Source organism: Dromiciops gliroides, chromosome 4, assembly GCF_019393635.1.
Source record: "Dromiciops gliroides isolate mDroGli1 chromosome 4, mDroGli1.pri, whole genome shotgun sequence".
NCBI classification, from domain to species: domain Eukaryota; kingdom Metazoa; phylum Chordata; class Mammalia; order Microbiotheria; family Microbiotheriidae; genus Dromiciops; species Dromiciops gliroides.
In genome coordinates, this window is record NC_057864.1 from 98780152 (window position 1) to 98799424 (window position 19273).

The 19273-nt window shown below is 46.1% G+C and overlaps 1 protein-coding gene across 2 annotated transcripts in view; it reads right to left on the reverse strand.

Moving 5' to 3' along the window:
• Positions 1-305: 305 nt before the first annotated feature.
• TMEM9 (transmembrane protein 9) overlaps positions 306-19273 on the reverse strand; it is a 32220-nt gene continuing 13252 nt past the window's right edge. For both annotated transcript variants that reach the window (XM_043964203.1, XM_043964204.1), the window contains exons 5-6: positions 18106-18237; positions 306-2939 (exon numbers count right to left, since the gene is read on the reverse strand). In XM_043964203.1, coding sequence (XP_043820138.1) covers positions 2787-2939; positions 18106-18237 — 285 coding nt within the window. In that variant the 3' untranslated portion in view covers positions 306-2786. The remainder of the gene's footprint in view (positions 2940-18105; positions 18238-19273) is intronic.

The window sequence follows — 19273 nt, forward strand, 5'->3', positions numbered from 1 at the left end:
AGTGGCCAAAATTCATTCTTTCTATCTATGTTCACAGGGGCACCACCCTAGCTCAGGCCCTAGAAACAGCTAGGTGATGAGTGGATAAGAACACCAGGCCTAGAGTCAGGAAGACCTGAGTTCAAATTTGGCCTCAGACATTTACTAGCTGTGTGACCCTGGGAAAGTCACTTCTGTCTGCTTTAGTTTCCTCAAAGGTAAAATGAGACTCATAATAGAACCTACCTCCCAGGGTTGCTGTAATCATCCCATGAGATATTTGTAAAGCATTTAGCACAATGCCTTGGTACAAAGTAGGTGATTAATAAAGGCTTGTTCCCTTCCTCCTCTTTTCCACCTTTCCCTTGGACTATTGCAGTAGCCTCCTAATTGGTCTCCCTGAATCAAGTTTCCCTGTGCCCCCTCCCTGCCCCAATCCATCCTCCATCCAGCTCTGACCATATCAAGCTCTCCTCATTGGCTTAATTAGCTCCACTGAATCCCTATCCTTTTTTTTTTTTAAAGTGAGGCAATTGGGATTAAGTGACTTGCTCAGGGTCACACAGCTAGTAAGTGTTAAGTGTCTGAGGTCAGATTTGAACTCAGGTCCTCCTGACTCCAGGACCAGTGCTCTATCCACTGCGCCACCTAGCTGCTCCAGTGAATCCTTATCACTGCCAAGATCCCATAGAGAATGCTGTTAGGCATTTAAATTCTTCACAACCTGACCGGGTCCTAACCTTTCCAGTCTTCTTACATTTTCTCCCTCCTTTTCCACAGTACCAATCCTCTAGGCCTATTTCCTCTAGCTTAAAGACCCCCACCCCACCCCAAGGTTCCTTTAGACCATGTTCTCTAGTCCTTCGGGACCCTACTCTAAATTTCCCTCTCCCAGGAAGCCTTCTCTGACCCTTCCTAGCTGGGTCTCATCTCTCAATCCCTTCTCCCTCCCTTTCTAGTCCTTGCACCATGTCCCACATTTACTTGTAATCCTTCAAACTACCTGTTTGTAATTTGGGGCCTGGATCCCAGAAATTTCTGTTCTTTTAGAAGTCCCCTCATAGTCTACAGTGGGGTTCCTTGTATGGGGGTCTTCAGGACATTTCCCTGTATAGTCCTAGGGCAGAAATGTCAATTACTCTTTGTTTCTGCCTGATTTGTTCTTCCTAGCTGGCTTTTCCTCCTTTCTTTTCTATCCCTTTCCACTATTATCACTCTGTTGTGCTCAGTGGCTGATCCAGTATTCAGATTCTTCCAGAAGGCCTCAGAAACTGGAACTACTTGCTTCTCCTGGGTAATCCTCACTTTTCTGGCTGTCCTCCATTTCCCAACCCCTAGATCCTGATAGTTTTCAATACCAAAGATCTTCCCAGGTATTCACTGTCATTGACATTCACTCAGTTTGCCCACTATCAGAACAGCACCCAGTGTGTTGATCTGAGGACTAAACAGGAGAAGCAAAAAAAATAGTGCATGAGGGGAAGTCTTAAGGGCTAGAAGTTCATCAGCAGCTCATGGTGGTGATTAGCATAGCCACAGTTTTGGAATCCTGGTATTTCCATGATTGGGCTACTCTTCCCACCTTCTGCCTCCCTTCCCCCCAAGGAAGCTGCTCCATCTGAAAGGTCTGTCAGCCCCAGGGCTTGCTTTGAAAGACAAGTTACCTGGGTTCTGCTGTCCCCTGTAGTCACAAGAGCTATGACGGATCCATTCTCCAGATCTATTTCCCCACTAAGACCAATGGAGAATACCTACCGCCCCCCCCCCAGCCAATCTCCTGGTTCTTAAAGGCTCCTGAGATCCTGAAGGTTGGGGATTGAGGTTGGGGATGGAGGGGGAGATAAAACATGATTTAATCATTATTTCCTTGGCTTACAGGCAGGACTGCAAAGTGATGGTAAGGACAGACACTTCTCTCCATGCACTGAGAATGGGAATAATCTTTGGGAACACGGTGGGGACACCAGGGGACTTATGCTCTGATGCTCAGGAGTGAGTCTGCTCCTCATCCTGGGATGTCAGAGGATCCAGCTGTTTCCCTCTGAATTAGCAGCTGGGAGTGGAGGTGGTTGGGATGGTCTGTTTTTAGTCATTTAGGATGGGAGAGGTTTGTCCCCCTCAAATTGGAGACATTTGGTAGTAAAATAAATAATAGACAGGAGTACTGGACTACATCTAGAGGAGACCACAGAACCTTGGGTCTTAGCTAAAACGTCAGGATGTTGACTGAACAGTCAGTTCCAATGGAAGTGACTTCGGGATTTGGACCAGGATGGAACAGAATTGTGGAGTGGGATGCCTGTGTCTGTGGGAGTTTGGGGAATGGTCTCATTGACTCTACAGCACAGAAGAGGAGACAGGAGTGAGGACATGCTGGGCAGGGTTTCTATTTCTTCCATTTCGAGCTAAGACATTCCATATGCCCTTTCTTCACCCTCCCAGGGGTTTTGAAGCTCTCCAGGATTTGGAGATAAGCTGGGGAAGGCATGGGAAGAAGGAAGACATTTCCTCCCCAATCCTGATGACTTTAGGAAATGTCTGTTCCCTTTGGGTCTGTTCCCTCCCCCCAAATCCAAAGCCCTGAGATGCATTGAGGAACGGGGCTCACCCTCCCTGGATCACTGGCTTAGAACATCATGTCTGAGGGAGAAGAGAGGTTGGAGGGTACGGAGGGAAGAAGGACAATGCCACAGGCTTGTAACAGGAAGGCGCGAGAGAGAAAAGAGATGGAGGGAGGGGGAAAAAGAGGCCCCTGGTCCCAGCCCTCATTGTCTCCTCTTCTCCTTGGCCTAAGTGACCCGGCCCGTCTAGCTGAGCATCTTGTGACGATCGAACACTGTCTTCCTCTGTTCTTGCACCTGCAGCTTCCATCGCTGCTGGGCGCCCTCTACCCGCTCTAGCACCGTGTTAGCTCTGGGTCCTGTCAGAGGCGCAGCGGCTGCTGCTAGCGAACGGGCATCCTGTGAGGAAAAAGAAATGGGACAATTGGAGGGTGTTTCAAGTCTCAGGAAGCAGCAGTGACAGGAGCAGCTTCCAAGGCCCTGAGCTGGATGGGCCCTGCCTTTCACACAGGAAACTCTTCCTTCACAGCCCTGACCTTGGTGGCACCTCAGTGTTTTCCCGGCCCTTTCTGGAAGGGATCTCCCAGAACTCACTAGCTCCTTTTTCTGTGTCCAAGTGCTGCCATGTAGTATCATCCCATTAAAACAGTTCCCAGCTTTGTATTTTCCCCCTTGTATATTTTCTTTTCTTTTGTTTTGTTTTTGCGGGATAATGAGTGTTAAGTGACTTACCCAGGGTCACACAGCTAGTAAGTGTCAAGTGCCTGAGTCCGGATTTGAACTCAGGTCCTCCCGAATCCAGGGCAGGTGCTTTATGTACTGCACCATCTAGCTACCCCCACCTTGTACATTTTCTTGTAAGTGAATGGAGTTCCTTGGGAATTTGTCTCTTTCTGTGCTCAGAGATTCTATAAGGCCACCGCCTGTGATTGAGGTAGAAGGGAGACACAGAGCACTGTGAGAACAGCTGAAGTGTGACTGAACAAGTGACCCTGGTCAGTGGAAGGGCACCTCAGAGTGGCCAGTGAGGGCAGGAGCTGGGCTACTCTGGAGTGTGGTGGCTACCTAGAAGATGGGGAACCCTCAAGATTAGGGGAGGGGGCAAGAGAAGCCACAGAGTGAAGGAGGGTCAGACTCTGTTAGATGATGGTCAAGTCATGCATTCTGGGGAGACTGTCCAACTCCATCTCTGGGGGATGTTGGGATAGAGAGCCGGCCTCAAGACCAAGAAGATCTGGGTTTAAGCCCCAACTCCGGTGGGACCCTGGGCTTACCTCTGAAACCTTCAGCACTGGGCATGGAGCTAAGTGCCCAGACTGTCTTAGGTCACAGAGAAAAGTGCCAACTTTCATCAGTAGGAGTTTCCTCCATGGGAACTCTCTCTACCAATGGAATCCCAGTACCTCTATTATCAGCACAATAGAAACACCTTTTATGAGGTTCCTTCCAACAGTTGTGTCAAACAGGGGCTAGAATCAGATTAAAATGTAATTGGTGGGGCAGCTAGGTGGCACAGTGGATAAAGCACCAGCCCTGAATTCAGGAAGACCTGAGTTCAAATCCAGTCTCAGACACTTGACACTAGCTGTGTGACCTTGGGCAAGTCCCTTAAACCTCACTGCCCCGCAAAAAAACCCAAAAACCAAAAAAAAATGTAATTGGGAAAGGGTTAACAAAATAAAGTAGAACAATAGAATGTAGGTAATCTTAACATGTGGTTTTCTAAGTCAATACATGACCCACAGTGACTCTTAGGTACTATTTACTGCACCCCCTCCTCCAGCCCTGGTTTTTTACTTCCATACCTCTACCTCCCAATCCTTATTGTCTTGGGAGGGCCCTCCCTTGAAAACTGAGGCTTCCATTTACAGTGGGAAGAAGGCAGGCAGTTTCTGGGGTGCTGAAAGCCTGGACTCCCAGGCTTCCCCCTTTCCTTGGACACCTGCCCTAGTCTCTATACCTCTGTTTCCCCAGATGGGGATTGGATCTACTAATACACAGCTACAGGACCAGACTTCTTTTGGAATCCAGGCAGGGGATGAGCAGTTTTGAGGCTGCCCTTTTAGCCTTTTCTCCAACAAAATAGCGTCCTCTGTCCATCCCAACCTTGACTATAAAGATAGATGCCTGTGCACAGGGAGCAAGACATCAGAGCATTTCCTGGTTGGGAGGGTGGAATGGTGGGTGACCTCCGGAGGGCACTATCGAGTAATTCCTCAACTAGGGTTCCTAGGACTCTGGATGGTCCTCCCTTAGTTGGGGGAGGAAGAAATCCCCTGGAGGCCTCTTGGAGAACAGACCTGAGTTCAAATTCTGGCTTTGTTCCTTATTACTTAATTAACTTTGGACAAGTCACTTTTTGGGGGGGCGGGGCAATTGGGGTTAAGTGACTTGCCCAGGGTCACACAGCTAGTAAGTGTTAAGTGTCTGAGATCTGATTTGAACTCAGGTCCTCCTGAATCCAGGGCCAGTGCTCTATCCACTGTACCACCTAGCTGTCCCGACAAGTGACTTTTACTTATCTAGGTTTCATTTTCCTCACCTGTAAAAGGAGAAAATTGGCCCAGCTGATTTCTGTGGTCCCTTTCAGTTCTAAATCTGTGATCCTGTCATCCCTTCTTGATTGGCTTTGTATGGGGGGACAGGCCCCATCTCAGGCCCTGAATACAGGCAATACATCTTTGCCTTCTCTTTTATTCTTGACACCTCTAGAAGCTTGCTTTGGATAAATGGCAGAAAAGAAAACAAGACCTGTAAGGCAGCAGGGCCTATTAGAGCTTGGGACTTAGGGTTAGGAGACCAGAGTTCAAATCTTGCCTCAGACACCAGCAGGGTAGTCCTGTGCCCATCACAGTCTCTCAGAGCTAAGTTTCTTCACCCATGCTAAAAAATGAGGATGATAATAGTACCCGCCTCCTAGGATTGTTATGAGGAAATCACTTTTCAAACTTTCAAGAGCCATATAAATGCATGTTACCATTACTCCAACATCTGGCTCTTCCAAAGCCATTATGAAGCTTGTCCTAGACAGGAGAGGGGGTTTTCTGCTGAATCTGCATGGGGTAGGGGGTTGGTCCAAAGCAGGGCAATCAAAACAGGGAAGAGCCTCGAGTTCACATTACCTGCAGATCAGCTGAAGGGGCTGGGGCTGGGAAGACAAGGCTTAGGGGTGGAGTGGGGCAAGATGGGTGATTCAGATATCTGAAGGGCTATTGGCCTGTGGAAGAGGGAATAGACTTTTCTACTTGCTTCTAAATGACTGAGATGGGAGCATTGGGTGGGAGTTGTAGGTTTCTTGACAGTTACAATGGTTCAAAAAGAGTGGAAGAAGCTGCCTTGGGAAGTGGTCATGGGTTAGAAGTCTCCAGGCAAAGCCTGGCTCTCTTGTCAGGCATTCTATTTTATTATTAATTTAAAAATTTTATTCATTCATTCATGGGGCATTGAGGGTTAAGCGACTTGCCCAGGGTCACACACCTAGTAAGTGTCTGAGGCTGGATTTGAACTCAGGTCCTCCTGAATCCAGGGCAGGTGCTTTATCCACTGAGCCACTTAGCTGCCTCAGGCATTCTATTTTAAAAGGAGCTCCTTATCCAGGTATAGGTTGGACCAGGTGGCCTCCGAAGCTCCTTCCAAATCTGAGCTTGTGGGATTCTGATGTCTGGAGTAAAAGGAACGCGAGGTGAAGCACCGAGCTCCCTGCTCACAGCCCACCCTTTCCCTTCCTCAGGAAAGAAGTGATGGAGTATGCTATCCTGGGGCATCTGAGCTTAGATGAGGACCCCGGGTGCTAATGTCCCTGCTCCAGAGGCTACCATCACTCCTCTCTTTTTATCCCTGACCTTTTCTGAGGCTCATCACCAACCCTCATGTCCCCCCAATCCCCACCCCCCTCCCGCCTCCTCTTCCCCTTCGATCTCGGAACTGCCACCGTCGAAAGCAGCCTTCTCCTCTAATTACCACTTCCCCACTTCAGAAGCTCCCGAGCCCATGCATTTCCTGAAGGACCCGAGCCTGATCTTTGGGGGGGATTAGAGCCGAGGGCCAGGCCCGCGCCCCCATGGGGATTTCCTCCCAGCCTCTTCCCGTCTCTCATCTCCTGCCACACACCTCTTAAGGGATTAACACACCTCTGGAAGCCCAGAACCGCCCAGCACATGAAACTTTGCTTCTGAGGCCCTAAGTTGGCACAGCTTCTGTCATCCTCCGGCTGCCAAGCTGGGGAAGGAGGGAGGGAGCAGGGAGGGAAGGAGGGAGGGAGCAGGGAAGGGAAAGTCGCAGGGTGGGGAAGAGAGCAAGCAGGCAGGCAGTCACACACAAGGAGGTGGGATAGCTTGCTGCTCTGGGTCTGGGTGGAAAGTTCATCACCCTTGTTAAAACGCATGTTCCTCTCCGCTCACATATTCACACATCCCATGTGCCAAGGCACAAAGTGAGCTGGGTCGTCTCAGCCCTCTGGCACTTCCAGATCTAAGATAACGCCTCTTCTCTAAAGTAGTCGGATAACTATTTCAATAGAATTGGTTTCTTTTGCACTCCTCTGTGTTTAGTGTTATGCATTTAAAAACATTCATCTGAGCAGGGGTCCGTGGGCTTCACCAGACTGCCCAAAGGGTCCACCACCACACACCAAAGATCCAAAAGCCCCATCTTAAGGGGATCTTTTTTCAGACTTGGGTTGGGCTTTATGGCCTCCAGGCTTCTTCCAAATCTGAAATTCTCTGGGATGTCAAAAACTCCTCACTTTCTTTCCTGGGGGAGAAACAGCAACTTGTCTCCATGCATCCTCGGAGCTCCTTTCTCCTGCACTCCCTAAAAACTCACATTCCCCTGCCACCAATTACCAACAGAAGATCAATGGGTTTAGACTCAAAGGACCTGGGTGCAAATTACACCTCTGGACTGTGTCATCTTAGACAAGTCACTTCTGGTCTCTGGATCTGTTTTATCACCCGTAAAATCAAGAGATTTGACTTGATGATCCCACCATCCCTTCCTGTTCTAAATCTATCATCTCATGACCTCAGTTCCTGTATGTCCCTTAGGGCCCAGCACAGAGCTGTGCAGGGGACAATTTTAGCTGTTGATGAGTTGAATTGATTAACGGTTAAGCAGAATTATGTCCCAAACTCCGTGCATCATTTCTTTTTTCTGGCTTGGTCTCCATGACATAAAAATAAATGCACTGGGTATTGTTTTGCATGGCTGCTAGGTGAGTGGAGAATCAGCTCATCACATCTTAGGGAGGATGTAGATCAGCTGTGCAGGGGAAGGAGGCAAGATAGTGAGGATGCTGGGGACCATGCCATATTGCTCCATGATATCATTGGTCCTCTTGAAAAATGAAGGATCAAACAACAACAACTAGGTGGCGCAGTGGATAAAGCACTGGCCCTGGATTCTGGAGGACCTGAGTTCAAATCCAGCCTCAGACACTTGACACTTACTAGCTGTGTGATCCTGGGCAAGTCACTTAACCCTCATTGCCACCCCCCCCAAACAAAAAAACAACTACCCAACAACAACAACAAAGGTTAGTTGAAGGACCTAGTTTGTGATTAGTCTGGGAGAGGAGGCAGGGGAAGGATGGGACAACAAATGTCTGTCTGTCGTTCAGAAGAGGTATCAGATTGATTCTGCTTGGACAGAGGCCAAGGCTAGAAGAAATGGGGGAAGGTTGTGAAGAGGCCTTTGGAAAAAAGATTTCCTAGGGTGGGATTGGCTTCCTTGGTGGGCAATGACTTCATCTTGGGAGGTCTTCAAGGAAGGGTTGGGTGATCACTTGGTGACACAGAGAAGATACCTGCTCAGGTAGGGGTGGGACTTGATGGTCTCTAAAGTTCTTTCTAACACTATGATTCTGTGGAAGGACCAATAAAGGAGATCCCCCATTGACTATGGTGTAGACCTCCAGATTTATGGAGAGGTAATGGTGCAGTAGAAAGAATGCCGAATTTAGAGTCAGGGGTGTTGTGGTTCAGTTATTTTTCAGTCGTGTCTGACTCTTCATGACCCCATTTTTTCTTAGCAGAGATACTGTAGTGATTTATTTCCTTCTCCAGCTCATTTGACAGATGAGGAAACTGAGGCAAATGGGGTGAAGTGACTTGCCTGCAGTCACTTAGCTAGTAAGTATCTGAGGTTGGATTTGAACTCAGGTCTTCTTGATTCTCAGCCTCATGCTCTATCCACTGCTCTACCTAGCTACTTAGAGTCAGAGGACCTGAGTTCAAATCCTAGCTCTGTCATATACTATGACTGTGGGCTGGGTTTTGATCACCTCATCTATAAAATGAGAAGGTTGGGTCAGATAGCTTCTAAGATCCTCTTAGGTCTAAGATTATTAATATCTGGATTCTGAAGATTCAATAATTTCCTCTTATTCATTCAGAAAACATTCACTCACTTCCTGAGTATCAGTGAAGTAGCTAGCTAGTGGTATAGATAGAGTGTTAGGCTTGCAGCCAAGAAGACTCGAGTTCAAATTCAGCCTCAGCACTTACCAGCTGTATGACTTTGGGCAAGACTTTTAACCTCCCCCAGCCCCAGTGTCCTCATCTGTAAAAATGAGGGGATTAGATCCGATGACCCCTGAGGTCCCTCCCAGCTCCAAACCTACATTCTACGAGCTTATGGTTTTCATCTACAAGGCCAGGTAAGGTTCTATACCTCATCTCCCCTTGTTGATTGCAAAGGAGAGTTCTGGGACAGGATAAGGGACCCTGACTTGGCCACCCCTTCAGCACTGTTTCTGGGATCTGACGGCTGAGCTCCCCCTCGCATGTCTATGTCTCACCAGTGGAGGATTGAAATCCACCAGGGAGCCAAGAGGAGCAGCATTAAGGGAACATGCTGAAATTCACCACATTACCACAGTGTCATTTGTTTTCCCTTCATGTAAAGTCTTAACAAACAGCTCCTAAGTGGGGGAAAAGCTGCTGCTGAGTGGTCCTGTGTTTCCACTGCTAATAATCTGATTAAAAGGTATTAAAGACACCACATCTGCTGCAGAGATGCATCAAATCAGAGTCTAATCCTTGTTCCTCTCAAGAGAGAGAATGATGGGGTGGGGGCAGGAGGAATCCCAATAACCTCCTCTCCCTCCCTCTCCAGCCCTGGTCTGTCCCCAAAATCTGTCCCTGGAATACTATGGGTGCTGGATATGGCAGAGAAAGAGTAGTGTCCTTGACAGGGTTGTAGTGAGAGGGCCGGGCAAGCCTGGACTTGGGTAACAACAAAGCACTCTAAAAGGGGCTGAGGTCCGCCCCAGCCAGTCGGTCGCCTTGCCCATTTCTACACCTTTGACTTTCTTTTTTTTATCTTTAAGGAGCAGAGATAATAAATTTTGCCCTCCTATCCCTAAGAAAGACTAATCTACTTTCCAGATCCCACCAAAGGTAAATATGGATTCTCAGGCAGTCGACCCTCCTTTCTAGTTCCCTTGCTTGGAAAGCTTGGGAGCTATCACGGCCTTATGAAATTATAAAGGGCCAAGGAAGGATTGTGGGGGACTCCACTGGTGACTTCTGTCCAAACTGATATCAATCTTAAATGACTATTGGTTGGGTCTATCAATTCATGTAGATATCTTCAGATGGGAAGATATTCAAGCATAATGCTGCCATTCATGCTTTATCTTCTTTGGAACCACATACTGGTTATTCAACCCATGATAATGACCAGTTACTGTTATATATAAAAGTCATTTTTAGTCTTTACTCCATCTTTCCTTTCTCCAAGTTGATCTCCACCCTTTAATTTTTTCTAATCACCATTATAACTAAACTTGAGCCCTTCTCTCCCTAATAATAGCTAATAATATTTAATTTAATAATAATATTTAAGCCTTTCAAAATGCTTGAAACATGTCATCTCATTTTAACACCACAACAACCCTGGAAGGAAGGTGCTATTGACCATTGAGGCAAATGGAGGTTAAGTGACTTGCTTAGGGTCATACAACTAGCAAGGCAGGTTTCAAACTCAGGTTATCCTGACCCCAAGTCCAGCACTCTATGGAATGTACCATCTTGCTGCTACATCTCTCTCTCTCCTAGGGTCCCCATCCCATTTATCTATCCTATAGACTCTCAGAATTGGAAGGAACCTAAGGGGCCACCATATGCAACTTGGGCAACTGTGGTGTCTAGACTTGAACCAAGTAACTGGGACTGGTCTAAGGTGAACTCATAATGATGGCGATGAAGATGTTGATGACGATAGCTGACATTTATATAGTGCTTTAAGGTATATGAAGCACTTTTCTGTGCTTATTTGAGATAATGCATGGTTTCTTGGTTTATGGAGGTTCCTTAACTCATGAAGGACCAAGCCATGAGGCGTAGGGAGCTGATAGGTGCCTCTATGAATAGCTTATCCTTTTCTCCCTTCAAAGAAGGTTAAACCTGTGCATCTGAAAAAAAACAAAACCCCCTCTGTTTGTCATTTCTGTACAAGCAAACATGCTTACTTCCTCCTTTCAAAGGGTGTCTGAGCTCTGGGATTAGCACTAATGCTGCTGGAATCCCAGAAAAAGCAGCACACAGCAATCAGGAGGCTGGGGTGGCTCTTGCCAGAGTTTTCAAAGGGAAAGGGACAGGCTTTCATCTCCCTCTGGGGACTCTGGGCCTGACACTAGAAAGGGCGCCCACCTGCTGCCTTTGTAGCCACTATGGCCTCTGGGAGAACTTCTTGCTTTGGAAGAATTGTGTTCGTTGAACCAGTGGCTGACTCAGAACTCTTGACCCTGAAGATGTGACCCAGACATCTGATCCCAAACCTGACTGTGTCTGGGCAGATCTACGAGGCTGACCAGGTTCTGGAACCAGTTTTGGATCTTCAGGGAGAAATGAACTTGATGTCAAGGCAACATTTTGATTGATGTGGTAGAACCCTGACTTTCAAGGAATACTGGATGCCTTAGGTTAGAAGGAATTCTAACAGGTCATCTAGTTCTTAGCTGTCCTTTTCTTCCCATGGGGAAGAAATTCCTACCATTGTAATCAAAGTCCTTTTATTCTCTCCTCAAAAGACACTATGAAGAGATGGAATCCCAAGCTCTTTCATTTAGTGGACTGGGGAACCAATACCTATTGCAGTCATCATGGAATTCAACACCAGACAAGTACTAGATTTGGAGTGAGAGAACCCAAGAGTCCTAGCTCTCTTTGAGATGAATTGAATCTTGGAAAAGGATAATGTCCTTATGGTGAGAGGGATGGGGTTCAAATCAGGAGTTATACAATTATAAACCAAAAGGCCAGAATGAGTCAGTACTGGGATTTCTTCAGAATACCAAAATTCAAGGCACTGATGAGTGGGAACCTGGGTGCAGAAACAGAGATTTAGATCCAGAGACCAACATAGGATCAGAAGGTAAAATATAGGGAAAGCTATTCGTCTTATTCAACTTGTTTCCCTAAAGCTTCAGTCTTTTATGGTGGCTTCTTGCTTTCCCTATGCCAGCTCTGCACTGATGTGTTGGCATGACCACCATCCTTACAAACTTAGCTGTTAGAGCAAGGCTCCGGATTTAGATACGGGTTTGATTCCTAGATTGGATACTTCTTTACTTATATAATTCTGGGTAAATCACAATCTCTCTGGGCCTCAGTTTCTTCAGGCGTAAAATGATGGGGTTGGATTAGGAGTGTCTTAACCTGGTGTCAGTGAACTTGTTTTCTCAAAAAATATCTTGATAATTGTATTTCAATATAATTGATTTCCTTTGCATTCCTATATAAAGAGGCATCACCAACCTGCCAAAAAGGTCCATGACACAGAAAAGGTTAAGGACCCCCTGGAGATGATCTCTTAAGGACCCTGTCTCTAAGTCTTGCGATACTGTGATCTTCTCTGAACTCCAACATAGCAATCACTGGTCTTTTCCTCCTTTCAGCAGCTCATGCAATCCTACCTCCTTTGGGAATCCAAAGATGAGATAACTTCTCCCATTCCAATGTTCTCAAAATGTGAAATTCCCATAGCTCCCTATCACTCAGAGTCCACTAATGCACCTTTGGCCTGTGCAGAGTGTAAACATTCATTTTGTCCTATTTTTTTTTGAGGCAATTGGGGTTAAGTGACTTGCCCAGGGTCACACAGCTAGTAAGTGTTAAGTGTCTGAGGCCGAATTTGAACTCAGGTCCTCCTGAATCCAGGGCTGGTGCTTTATCCACTGCGCCACCTAGCTGCCCCCAATGACTTCTTTCTACACAGCCGGCTTCTGTCCATTTGAAGACAGATATTGGTAAAGTGCTGGATTTGGAATGAGAGGATCTAGGTTTAAATTCTAGCTCTGACAACCCGTGTGACCTTGGATGGGTCACCTGTATGCTCTTTGGGTCTCAAGTCCTTCAGCTCTAAAACAACAGAGGGTTAATTAGGTCATCTCTAGGGGCTCTTCCAACTCTAAATCATTGATCTTATGATCATTGCCCTAAAAGTCAGAGAGGCACCTCTTTCTGGGGTGGGGGTGGGGTGCTGCCCTTGGAACAGAGCCCAACACCCTTCCCTCTGGTTTTGTATCCATGGTGGCTAGAGACATAACAGAGGCCATGCCTGAGAGCTATGCATTCCAGGGAAATAGTAGCACCAGGCTATATAATCACCAGGCAGCATCTCTCAATTACACCTCCAGCCAGGACTGCAATTACCACATTACCCCTAATCACCATGTGTTTATTAGCTATGCCCCTCCCCTATCAGGGCTGCTATTACTGCACATTAATAACCAGGTAGGGAGCTGAAGTTTCCTCCCTTGAACATCAGACCACCCAACTGTCAGCGCCACCCCCTTCCCAAAACAGGGACCCCCCAATAGGGAAATGCTCATCCTCTCTGCTCCACCCTCAGTCGAAAGCAGATCAACAGGAAGGCTAGGAGCAGGAAGGGAGGGTAAAACTGAGGAAGTCTGGTCCAACTAAGAGACGAATGGCCTAGGAATACTTTGGCCATACCCTTCACTCTGAAGATCAGTCTAATTTTAGCCCCATCCCTTTAGTCTATTTATGTACACATGACTACATTTGGGTAGGTTTCCCTTTGGAGGATGGGGTCTGAGAAGCTTTTATAAAAACAGTTTGTTAGTTTCAATTAAATCTAATTAGTTTCATCTGTAATCTTGTGCATTGCACTTAAAACATTATTTTGAGAAGGGATCCATAGACTTCATGGTACGTGCACACACACACACACACACACACACACACACAATTCAAGAACCATGACTAGATTGGTGATATCAAACTCAAATAGAAATGGGGACCAATAATCAATACATGAGTATGTGTGCAGGCCACATACTGGCTTGGTTTTAAAATGTAATATTATCTATATTTATTGTCTTTTTATTTTGCTAAATATTTCCAAATTATATTTTTTGGGTGGGGCAATGATGGTTAAGTGACTTGCCCAGGGTTACACAGCTAGTAAGTGTCAAGTGTCTGAGGTTGGATTTGAACTCAGGTCCTCCTGAATCCAGGGCAGGTGCTTTATCCACTGCACCACCTAGCTGCCCCCTCCCAATTAAATTTTTTTTTTTGGCAGGGCAATGAGGGTTAAGTGACTTGCCCAGGGTCACACAGCTAGTAAGTGTCAAGTGTCTGAGGCCAGATTTGAACTCAGGTCCTCCTGAATCCAGGGCCAGTGCTCTATCCACTGTGCCACCCCCACTGTGCTCTATCCACTGTGCCACCCCAGCTGCCCCCTCCCAATTACATTTTAATCTGGATCTGATTTTGGCTGAGCTCAAGTGGGGTTGTGGGATGCTCTCTTGACCTCTCTGACTTAGGCCATGGTCACTCAAATGAGATAATAATTGTAAAATGCTTAGCGGAATGGCTGGCACATAGTAATCACTACATAAATGTAGTTATTGTTATTGTCATTGTTTTAATTATTATTATATGGAACAACTGTATACTCAGACTGGCAGGACTCCTCTGGAAGTTAGAAGATCTAGGTTCAAATCCAGCTCTGCTAACTTCTCTGGGTCTCAGTTCCTTCATTTGTAATGTGATAGGAAAGTAGTTGGGTCACAGGGACTATGCCAGTTTGGCTGAATTGGAGAATACTTAAAGGAGTGTAGTAGAAAGATAGGTTGGGATCCAGTTATAAAGAATGTTGAAAGGGGCCAGCTAGGTGGAGCAGTGGATAAAGCACCGGCCCTGGAGTCAGGAGGACCTGAGTTCAAATCTCGGCCTCAGACACTTGATACTTACTAGCTGTGTGACCCTGGGCAAGTCGCTTAACCCTCTTTGCCACCCCCCCCCCCAAAGAACTTTGAAAGCAAAGCAGATCCCCTTTGTAGAGGTGGGGGTCTTGGAAGATTGCATATGACATCAGATCTTTTCAGGTGTTTATTAGTTTATCAGAGCAGTTAGGTGGTGCAGTAGATAGAGTACTGGGCCTGGAATCAGGGAGACTCTTCTTCCTGAATTCAAAGCGCTTACTAGCAATGTGATCCTAGACAAGTCACTTAACTCTTGTGCCTCATTTTCCTCATCTGTAAAATGATCTGGAGAAGGAAATGGCAAACTGCTTTACTATCTTTGCCAAGGAAACTCCAAATGGGGTCATGAAGAGTTCACCACAACTGCAACAACTGAATAACAACAATCTTGTTTGATGCTCTACGATGCCTTCCCATATAACTCTAGCCAGAAATGATCCCACCTTCTCCTTGCCCTCCTGTGGGACTGAGGATGAAGCACTCATCTGAGCCTGGTTGTATTTCTTTGCACTATGGGTACACATGCACTTTACTCATTCCTTTTTACTAGTTTGTACAAAGAGAAGCAGCTGTTGAAGTACCGAGAGTTCCAGATTCGGAACCAGGAGACCTGGGTTCAAATCCTGCCTCAGGCCCCGACAATGGCTAACCTTAGGCTGAGGTTGCTTAATCATTTCAAGTTTCAGTTTCTGCACCAGCAGGGTGGGGAGTATACTTTCATTAGCTCCTTTTTTTTTGGCAGGGCAATTGGGGTTAAGTGACTTGCTTAGGGTCACACAGCTAGTAAGTGTCAAGTGTCTGAGGCCGGATTTGAACTCAGGTACTCCTGAATCCAGGACTGATGCTTTATCCACTGCACTACCTAGCTGCCCCCATTAGCTCCCTTTTGAGAAATGTACTTTGTAAACTTTAAAATGTTATAGAAATGGGTGCTATTCTTGTGGAAGTGCCTTATAAACTGTGGACTATATAAATGTGATCAATTAGTTTTGTTTTTGTTTTTTTATTTTTTTATTATTTTTGGTGAGGCAATTGGGGTTAAGTGACTTGCCTAGGGTCACACGGCTAGTAATTGTTAAGTGTCTGAGGCCGAATTTGAACTCAGGTCCTCCTGAATCCAGGGCTGGTGCTCTATCCACTGTGCCACCTAGCTGCCCTGATCTATTAGTTTTTTTTTTCGGGGTAATGGGGGTTAAGTGACTTGCCCAGGGTCACACAGCTAGTAAGTGTCAAGTGTCTGAGGCCGGATTTGAACTCAGGTACTCCTGAATCCAGGGCCAGTGCTTATCCACTGCGCCACCTAGCCGCCCCCCCTGATCTATTAGTTTTGAAGAAGCTATTATTTAGATTATGGGGCCACAGAGCTAGGACTGAAAGGGGACCTTGCCACTCATCTACTCCAACCACCTTATTTTATTTTATTCAGCTTTTTTTTTTTTCAGTAGACAAAAATTGATTTCTTTTCTCTCCCACCTCTCCCCCACCCCAATGGAAGAAGAATAACAAAACCCTGTAACAACTATGCATAGTTAGGCAAAGCAAATTCCCAAATTGTCCTGGTCCAAGAAATATGTCTCCTTCTGCACCCGGAGTCTATCTACCCTTCTTATCAGGAGGTGGATATCATGTTTCATCATTGGTCTTTTGGAATAGTGGTCACCTCAATTTACACACGAGAAAACTGAGGTCCCAGATGCTAAGTGATATCCACACAGAAGAGGCATATGAACCCAGGTCTTCCATCCCAAGCTCCTCAAGGAATAGACTGGTGTCTTGTATATCTCTGTATCCCTCATAGCACCTACCTACCACAGTGTCTAGCAAAGAGTAGGTACCTAATAAATATTTATTAAATGAATGAATGAACCACCTCTTCAAATCCTCTTCCCCCAAATCCTCTTCCCCCAAATCTTTTTGTAGATTGTTTTTTCTTTTGAATTTTTAGTAAACTGGAATCCTAGATTCTATTTTTATCAACATATTGGTTAAGGGGCAGCTAGATGGCACAATGGATAGAGCACCAGTCCTGGAGTCAGGAGTACCTGAGTTCAAATCCAGCCTCAGACACTTAACACGTACTAGCTGTGTGACCCTGGGCAAGTCACTTAACCCCAATTGCCTCACTAAAAAAAAAAAACCCAAAAAGCCACCAAAACATATTGGTTAAGCCACTCTTTTCTTGCCTGGTAGGAGACAAATGAGAAAGACAGGGAATCTCTTAAACTAAGTAGATTTAGACCTGTGCCCTGGTATAAGGCATTAGCAAAAATTCAAGGTAGTCTCTTGGGACATCAAATCGAAGAAACCTGTTCGACTGATTCTTTAAGTCCTTGTCCAAACATTCACTTACATAAACATTACTAGGTATCTGGGATAGACACATGAAAGAGAGAGCAAATTGAGTAGGAAGATATAGAATGATGGGTTTGGACTCAGAAGGCCTGAGTTCAAATTCTGCTTTTGCCACTTAGTACTTGTGTGACACTGGGCAAGTCATTTGGTCTCTCTATGTCTCAGATTTTTCATCTGCAAAATAAGGAAGTTGGATTACATAGTACTTTAAAGTTTGTAAAGTACTTCATATGTTATTTAATTCGATCCTCACACCAACCCTGGGAAGTAGGTGCTATTACTATCTTCATTTACAGATGAGGAAACTGAGTCAAACAGAAGGGTCACACAGTAAGTGTCTGAGGTAGGATTTGAACTCAGGTTTTCCTGATGCCAAGTCCAGTTTTCTATCCATTGCAACAGCCACTATGGCTAGGTCCCTTCGAGCTCTAAACCTATGATCCTCTAAATAGAGGATGGAATGTCAGGTGGGAAATTGCGGAGTAACCCCTGCTTAGGACAAGTGTATTAGAAGCACTCAGTTTAATTGGAAATTAAACTGAAATTAATTGGATTTTGTTGTTGTTGTTTGGGCTGTTTTCCGACTCTTTGTGTCCCCATTTGGTGTTTTCTTGGCAAAGATACTGGAATGGTTTGCCATTTCCTTCTCTGAAGTACCATCATGGCTAGAATTTATGTAAGGGTTTAAGGTCTGTGATGTGCTTTACACACTATCTCGTTTGATCTTTATGACAACTCCATGAACTTGATATTATTATTATTACCCTCATTTTACAGATGAGGAAACTGAGGCTGAGAGAGAAGTGGCTTGTCCAAGGTCATACAACCAATGAGAGTCTAAGGTGAGATTTCAAGACTATGGATCTACCTACTTGAGCATTTAGCTTCATAATGCCCTGAAGGGATTGCAGTGCCCTGCACACAGGTAGAGAGAGATGTGTAGTGACTGCTTCTGATAGCCCCCCTCCCTCTCATCATTACCTCATTCTCCTCCTCATTGTGTAGTGGCTGAGTGTAGGCATCTGGCTTTCTGATCAAAGGATCTACCAGCATGAGGAAGGCCATGTAGAGCAGCAGGGCACCCACCACAGACAGGTAGATAACGATGATGACCTGGGAAGAAGGCACACAACTCAGAGAAGAAGGGAGGGAAGGAGTTAATGGTCTGAGGGATCTGTGAGCACACTTCTGTTCCAGGTACCAGGGGGAGACAGAGACAAAAGAAGAGCCAAATTCTGTCCTCAGGGAACTTCTAGTCTAAAGAAGGAAATCATCCTCCCCCCTTCACACCTCCCTGTCCTTGACTCTGGGCCTTTGCCCTCAGAAGGAGTCGTGTCTGTCCACAGGAACCAGGATAACTGTTCACAGTATCCTCCTGTAGAGAAGGGGGATTGACTAACCAGAGGGTCAACACTAATGGCTGATGGGTTAGACCCAAACTCTAATCCTAAGGAAGAGAGATAAAAGCCAATAGTTTCTGCTGTTGGCCCTAGCCCTTGCTAACTGGGAGAAGGAGCAAAGATCCTCTTACCCCAAGAGCAGTGTAGGTGTGAGCTTAGGAGATCCTGGGTGGCATCCCTAGTTCTCCATCCCTGGTGAAGGGCACCTAGGGTTTGGATTCTTCCATTTGGAGGGCCTAGATATCCATGTCCCTTATACAAGGGGAAGCATTCCTGATCCCCCAGATTGGTTACTTGTTTTTGGCGAGACAATTGGCGCTAAAGTGACTTGTTCAGGGTCACACAGCTAGTAAGTGTCAAGAGTCTGAGGCCAGATTTGAGCTCATGTTCTTCTGACTCCAGGACCAGTGCTCTATCGACCATATCATCTAGCTGGCCCTCAGTCACTTTTTACCAGTGTAATTTTTAGCCTCTGTGGGCCTCAGTTTCTTCACCATAAAATGATAGTGTTAGACTAGATGACCTCTATGGGTTTCTTCTGGCTCTAAATCTATGATCCTATCCCCAACCTAAGTAGGGGAAGAAGGAGGCCTGGTCTATGACACACTTGGGGTGGGGGGGGATGGTCACCTAGGAAAAAATTGCTGGAGGAAAATCCATGGGATTAGAGAGATGTGTCTGATGAGGTCTTGGGGCTGGGAAGTCCCTTCTCCCTCAAAAAGGGTGAGGCGACATCTGGCACAGAGGGT